Genomic DNA, 7,311 nt, shown 5'->3' with positions numbered 1-7,311 from the left:
CGGGGAATACCTACAAAATACCAGAAAAGAGCGGGCTACTTATCCAATCCCGCATCGCGAACTAACAGCAAGTGAAGCCCAGATGCTACGTAAGATTCAAACAAACACCTTCATACATAAATCTCGCTGGGCGAAGATTTTCCAACAACGGCACCCTGACTACACGGAAGACTGCAGGCTATGCGGAGAGACTGCTACCCTCTTCCATGCCACGTGGGCCTGCCCACACCTCTGGGCAGGGGCCGAACACCAAAAGAACCCGCCACTGACTTCCCGTGAATCATGGGAGGCCGCCCTCGCCAGCCCCGACTTACAGATCCAAAAGGACCTAATCAGCCGGGCGAAGACGGGAGCAGAAGCCACTGGAGCCCTGGACAAAGGGTTCCACCTATGATTCTTTCATCTTTTTCTCCCCTTCCCCTTTCCTCCATCTTTCCTTCAATAAAGTTTATTCAGTCAGTCAGTCATCAGTGGACAAACTAGCACTCTAGGTGCGCTAATAAAGCAAGCTCCCCGCCGGGGCGGGGGAAGTCCCTGCTGGAAGCATCGAGTGTGTGAGAGTCTCTCAGGGCTGCGTGCTCTGCCGGGGCAGTCCCTCGGCGTTCCTGCTCGGCCACCCTCAACAGAAATACTACTGCGGACGCCCACGCCAGACGTTCGCCACACGAGCCCAGTCTGAAAAATAATGCTGTCTCGCGCTCTAGCCATGGCTGGAGAATAATGTAATTGAAGGGACGTGCACGTGCGACAGTAATTGTGGTTTCCAAGAAAGCAGCCAAATTTGTAAAAAATGGGTGGGTGCCGGCTGATGACATTACATTTCAGAGAAACGTTGAAGCAAACATTGCCACTATATTTGGTGGTTCTGCATTCAAACTAACCAGCTTCTACCTGCTTTGGGCCCTGCGCTTCTAAGATCCGAAAAAAAAACCCACTGAATCCAAGGAGTTTCAAGTAAGTTTAGCAACAATTCGAATTTGCTTGTTGAATAGAATGTGGCCCTGCCACCAAGCGTCACACCGTCGCACCCTTATGTTCTAGTTAGCTTTTAGTACAAGGCGTGTGCCCTGCGAGACTGCGCAGTAGTATGGCAAGCATGCAATAAACACATTACGCACACTTAGTGGGTTGCTGAGTGCAACCGAGAGCTTTTTTTATTTATAATTGATCGCCCCCACTGGGTTAGATCAAAGCGTCCCCGAAAGCAACGAGGCTTCGCAGCTGCATCACGCGGCAGCGAGGGTCGTTTTCGACCCAACGGCGGCACCGCAAGGCCGTCGGGGTCGAGCGGCGCCTTTGTGAGCCGTTCAATGGCGGCAGTGTCCGAGAGTAGCTGCGACGACAGCGCTGGGAACCTCTGTGCGGATGAGGCGAGAGCTCCTGTGGGGCCACACCACGCAGCTTAAAGGCATTAGCTCACGTGGCGTGGTACAGACACTCTTCACAATGGCCGGCTGGGCTCGGAGGGAGCCAGCGCCGGAACCACCCAGGGGGGCTGGGCGTAGGCGTGAAGAGCGCGGAAGCGACGGTCGTCAAGGCAACCGTCGGCCGACAGGCAGCTCGCTTCTACGGAAACCGCTCGGTGGTGGACCCTGCATAGTACGGGCATAATTGTGATTAAGCACGCAGTAGAGGGAAAACACTGCGTGATATGACTTTGGGGCCGAAAGGGCAAAAGTTTGCATAGAGAGCGAGAATTTTTGGCAAATTGACGCTAGGCACTTGCATGTGACACATGGCATGTGTGTCACATGCCTACCTACCACACAACCTACTACTCCAATTTATTCCAGTTTCACACGTAAGCGAGCAAATTATGCACTCGTGGATCTCCCACATACAGTGCGTCCTGGCAACCACAGCGTCCACAACAACGCCTGTACGTTTCAAAATGTTCTGGATGCTTCCCGAAGTGATGTCTATCCCTTGGACATCACCGCTTCGCTCTCAACTTGACCTCCTCTCACTCTGATGGAATGCACACTGCAATTAAAGCTCACACGAATCTGTTGCACGAATGTTCTCGGAGAGTTCGCTAGCATTTGGTTCCAATTCGATGACCAAAAGCTGCATAATTTCAGAACTCGCAGTGCGAAGGTAGCGATTGTTATTGCTGCAGTAAACATCCATCGTAACTTGGTGTGCGAAGAAAATCGCTTTCACACATCATCATCGTCGTCGTTATGACCAGCCTGTCTACTCCCACTGCAGGGCAAAGGTCTCTCCCATGGATCTCCAATTATCCCGGTCCTGCGCTAACTGCGACCAGTTTATCCCCCTGCAAACTTGATCTCATCTGCCCACCTAACTTTCTGCCGCTCCCCGCCACGCTTGCCCTCTCTAGGGATCCACTCTGTTACGGTTAATCACCAACGGTATCTTGCCTTCAGATTACAAGCCCCGCCCTTGAAGGACACTGGTATAACGTACTCTTTGGTTCTAAAGGTTGCTTCCCCGCAACAAGACCCTATGTGCAGGGGTGCACCCTTTACAGGCCGCTTGCTTTGTTGTATTGGCGTCACTTCCGTTCCGGATATGACGTCACTCAAATATTTGTGTATCTGGGAATAAAACTTTCGTGTTAAAAAGACATCGATGGGCGAGACGGATACAAAACTTTTGAAAGGGCGTCGGCGGTGGCGAGGAGGAGCGGTGCCGAGTACATAAATCGTCGCCTCCGAAAGAGAAACCCGGGCTTGGTTCTAAAACATGTCCAGCGTGCACGCTTGCATGCACTTACGGAGCTGGGCGGGGCCTGTATGGACGTGAAGGCGCCACCACCGTTAGCGCCGGCGATGCACAGGCGTGGGGGGCTCCGGGGCATTTGCCGCACGCGGGTCGGTCGCCCAAGGGATCGTCGCAGCCGGTGTTGGTCGGCGCTCCCGTTGGGCAACGTGTTGGGGACGGCCCTGGTTGCAGGTCCGACATGTCACCTGCTTCGCCGAGGCAGGCTGGGCCGGGCGGCGCTCCCCGCCGCCACAGGACGCGCTGTTTTTCGGACGCCTCGGATTCTCTGAGCTACCCTCCTGCGGAAAGTTTAACGCTATCATTATAAAACACTCCAAAACGACCACAAGAGATCCTCATACGGTTGATCCAGGGTAGTCGGTAATTATACGATAGGCTGAGCGGAAGTTCAGCGCTGTGGGAAACTGGTTGGTGCGGGCATGTTTAGGGAATTAAAGCACGGGAAACGCCTTGTTCAGGCTACGGTGTTTTTAACGTGGGGGAAATCAGTGGAGAATGTGTTGTACGAACATTTGCGGCGGCAAGCCTCGGTGCTTTGGTAGCTACATTGTAATAAGAAGTGTCATTATTTTCCGCTACCGAATGCACCACTGCTTGCTTTTTCGTGAGCAGACGATTACTGAAACCGCGTGCCTTGCTGTTGACTTTATCTCTTTCGGTTGGAATAATGATACGCTGTTCTAATTAACATATCACCACGCTTCTAAAGAATACCTATAGTCGCCTTATACGTGTCATGTAAGGCCTGGTGTGCCTCGGTGCGCGCCCTGCCCGCCGCATGAAGATGGCGCCACCAAAGAGGTTCTCCTGTAAGTGTTTTGACAAAGCGCTTGAGGAGGCACCGAAATCGCGCGGAGCTTTACCTTGCACTGATGCGATAACGTCGGGTTCACGTTCGGGTAAAAAAAAAAATCAAGGGCCGCGGGAACATCGATATGATTGCGAATCACACAGCAAAGCTGATTTCGTTTCATCGGTATGCGCAGTCACAAAACAACTCCGAGGACACCTAAGCATTTTATGGAAACTGTGAATGCCCAGTTGAGCGCTTTGCTTCCACCTCGCATGGTCGAAGGGCTTTGGCGCTTGAGACGCGTTGCTCTGCGGTCCGAATAAGCGCTTTTGAATAGCTTCGAGCTGTTTCCTACGTGTTTCGCCGCTGCTCGTTCGTGCCGCCATGTGACGGGAGAGTTGACGGCAGTGATGACCACCTGTTTCGTTTTGTCGGCCAGCGCTATCCGCGCGATTGGTGGAGAGAGCGCGTTCCCTCTCCGCCTTTTTCCGCGGCTCCAATTAGCGCGGAACACCGACGCCACACTCTCCTTCTCTTCCCCGCGCCTCCTTTCTCTCCCACCTGGTATCTGCGCGCGGACGCCCTGTGTTTCTCTTTTCGACAACAGAGCGCTCAAGCCCCTCCCCCCCCCCCTCCCCCCTTCCCCCCCGCGACCCCCACCCCATCTTCGGGAGACCCCTGTCCTGCCTTCATTGCTGTTGCTGCGTTTCAGGTACAAACTGCGCGCCTGAGGTAAGCTCACGCCACGCCGAATGAGGAATCGTTCGTCAGGGGGAATTTTGTCGACGAGTTGAGACCACATCGACCGTCCACAGTTGCCGACCGCTGTGATGACGTCGCATTTTCCGCCACTTGAGCCAAGTACCCCATGAGTGATGCATACGTGCTTGAATGCATCAGAGCCATCTCAAATAAACTCTGGAGGAGACCCTAACGCCGCTTCTCCAAGTAATTAAAATGGTCCGGAGGACATTGTATGCAAGAAAACAAGCAGCGACTGCACAACTTGAACTACTGGACTTGGAGCACACGCTCACAGTGGAACGTTGGAGCTAGAGAATAAGTAAAAATAACTCATTTTTGGGGGGGCGGTTCCCGAGCAGGGCTGCGGTTCGAGATATGCGCGTCAAGTTTGCCGTGCAACGTAGCGGTATAATTTTGCACCACCGTCACGAACACTAAAATTTGAATTTGAGCAGTTAGATCGAGAATTGAGCAGACAATGCTTTAAAGGACATGTGGCTTCTTTTTGATTGATTGATTGATTGTAGGGTTTAACGCGCCGAAGCGACCTAGGCGATGAGGCGCGCCGTAGTGGAGGGCTCCGGATTAATTTTGACCACCTGGGGATCTTTAACGTGCGCCGAAATCTCGAACACACGGGCGTTTTTGCTTTTCGCCTCCATCAGAAAAGCGGCCGCCGCGGCCGGGAATCGAACGCGCGACTTCGTGCTCAGCAGCGAAACGCCTTAGCCACTGGGCCACCGCGGCGGGGGGCTTCTGTTTGGGCTGGCCTAAGGCCCACACACGTCATACTGGCGCCAAAGAGAACAAAATATGCAGGTAAGTCATGTTGATGCGTATGAGAAAAAAGAAAGGGGAAAGAAAGATAAAGGTCAAGAAGAAACCCGAAAATATGCGTCCTCGTGGAACTCCCGGTGCCGTCCGACGGGACTCCAGCTCAGCGCTGCTTTGTCCGACGGCACTCCAGCTCAGCGCTGCTTGAAAAACTCGAGTGCCGTCCGACGACATTCGAATATTTAACTCTGGCTGCATCAGGGCAGAGCGTGTGCCGCTGTGGTGTAGAGGTTTCGTCTTAGATTCCAGACACCAAGGGCGGTGGTGTCAGGAGTCTAGCTTTTCACTCGTATCTTTTTACGCTTTTAGTTTAAATTATACTTTTCCTTCTAATTATCTCTGCCTCATGCTGCTTTAGAGGCAGAGATAATCAGAAGGATAAGAAATGGGGTGGAGTGCATTCGGTAGGCATTCTCAGATAATGGAAGCCTACCATTGTCCCTGATGAAGAAAGTGTATGATGAAGAAAGTGTATGACAGCCAGAGGTCGGCAAACTCACTCATGAGTCCACTCACTCAGACTCATTTGGACTCAAACTCACGCGTGAGTTTGAGTTTGAGTGAGCGCGAGGCTAGTGTGGCATGGTGAGTTTGAGCTTGAGTGAGTTTGAGCCGAGTGATCACGACTGAGTTTGAGTCCGATTGAGTTTGAGTCCATTTTGAGTTCTGAGTACATTTTGAGTTTGAGTCCATTTTGAGTTCTGAGTACATTTTGAGTTTGAGTCCATTTTGAGTTCTGAGTACATTTTGAGTTTGAGTCCATTTTGAGTTCTGAGTACATTTTGAGTTTGAGTCCATTTTGAGTTCTGAGTACATTTTGAGTTTGAGTCCATTTTGAGTTCTGAGTACATTTTGAGTTTGAGTCCATTTTGAGTTCTGAGTACAATTTGAGTTTGAGTCCATTCTGAGTACATTTTGAGTTTGAGTCCATTTTGAGTTCTGAGTACACTTTGAGTTTGAGTCCATTTTGAGTTCTGAGTACATTTTGAGTTTGAGTCCATTTTGAGTTTGAGTTCATTTTGAGTTCTGAGTACAATTTGAGTTTGAGCTCATTTTGAGTTCTGAGTACATTTTGAGTTTGAGTCCATTTTGAGTTTGAGTCCATTTTGAGTTCTGAGTACATTTTGAGTTTGAGTCCATTTTGAGTTCTGAGTACATTTTGAGTTTGAGCACATTTTGAGTTTGATTACATATTGAGTTTTGAGTACATTTTGAGTTCTGAGTAAATAGGAGTTTTAAGTCCATTTGAGTACATATGAGTAGCCTAGCAGGCAGCTATGGTTGGCTGTTAAGTTTCATGCGTCACTGTGGGCTCGGAATTCAAGTTACCTGCGGGTATGGCACCAATCGCGATCTGCATGATCGGTTGGGAGGGAGGTGGTGTCTGATTTTTTTTAGTTTCTTGTTGAATTTTTATGGCCATAAGCACTTGCTGTATACCTAATTTTCGCGGCTGGACGCGTGAGTGATAATTGACTGGTGAGGTCATAAAAAAGGGTTGTCTTAACTTTTCCTCCTGATGGATCCACTAAGAGCGTGGGAAAGGGTGGTAGGAAAGCACACGGCGGCGCTGGAGTGCTGGTTGTTCGCCTGCTACTGCTAACGGCTTGATATACTAGGGGTCACAAAGGAAGAGGTGAGAGCCGGGGGGAAATGGAGCCGGGGGCTGTCCTTTCTGCTGTTTAAAATGAATTAGCTGAATTGACTGGGCAGCGCCCCTTAAGACAGAATAATGACCACATTAGATTGGGTGAAAAGTGAAACTGATGAGGCTAAGGCGTATAAGGTATCAAATGAAAGGTCCGGATTAACGGAATCACGCGGGGTAAATAAAAAAAATGCTTCCTGATTGTAGTCATCAGGCAGTCATAATGAGTCATAGATTGGGTTAAAATTCAAAATGACGCTGCGAGGGCATGTGGGGAATCAAATTCAAGGTTTTGATGTGGGGAATCATTCGGGACGAACATGAGATATGCATATATCATGACGTAGTCATGGTAAATCAAAGATTCGGTTAAAATTCAGGTTCATGACGCTAGGGCGTATCAAATTAAAGGTCTCGATGAGGGTAATCACGTGCTTCCTGATTATTATCATGACATAGTCAAAATGGGTCATAAATTAGGTTAAAATTCACAATGATGCCACTGGGTGTCCGGGGTATCAAATTGAAGGTTCCGATAAGGAAA

At 50.2% G+C, this 7,311-nt stretch overlaps 1 protein-coding gene across 1 annotated transcript in view; it reads right to left on the bottom strand.

Annotated features, from left to right (window-relative positions):
* Positions 1–650: 650 nt before the first annotated feature.
* Positions 651–7,311, bottom strand: part of LOC144157718 (uncharacterized) — a 32,376-nt gene continuing 25,715 nt past the window's right edge. The window contains exons 4-5 of the mRNA XM_077688500.1: positions 2,741–3,026; positions 651–1,592 (exon numbers count right to left, since the gene is read on the bottom strand). Coding sequence (XP_077544626.1) covers positions 2,784–3,026 — 243 coding nt within the window. The 3' untranslated portion in view covers positions 651–1,592; positions 2,741–2,783. The remainder of the gene's footprint in view (positions 1,593–2,740; positions 3,027–7,311) is intronic.

This window comes from Haemaphysalis longicornis, unplaced genomic scaffold (genome assembly GCF_048455015.1).
Source record: "Haemaphysalis longicornis isolate Haplotype H1 unplaced genomic scaffold, Haemaphysalis longicornis Haplotype H1 scaffold_10, whole genome shotgun sequence".
Lineage (NCBI taxonomy): Eukaryota > Metazoa > Arthropoda > Arachnida > Ixodida > Ixodidae > Haemaphysalis > Haemaphysalis longicornis.
This window is presented reverse-complemented; position numbering and strand designations above follow the sequence as displayed.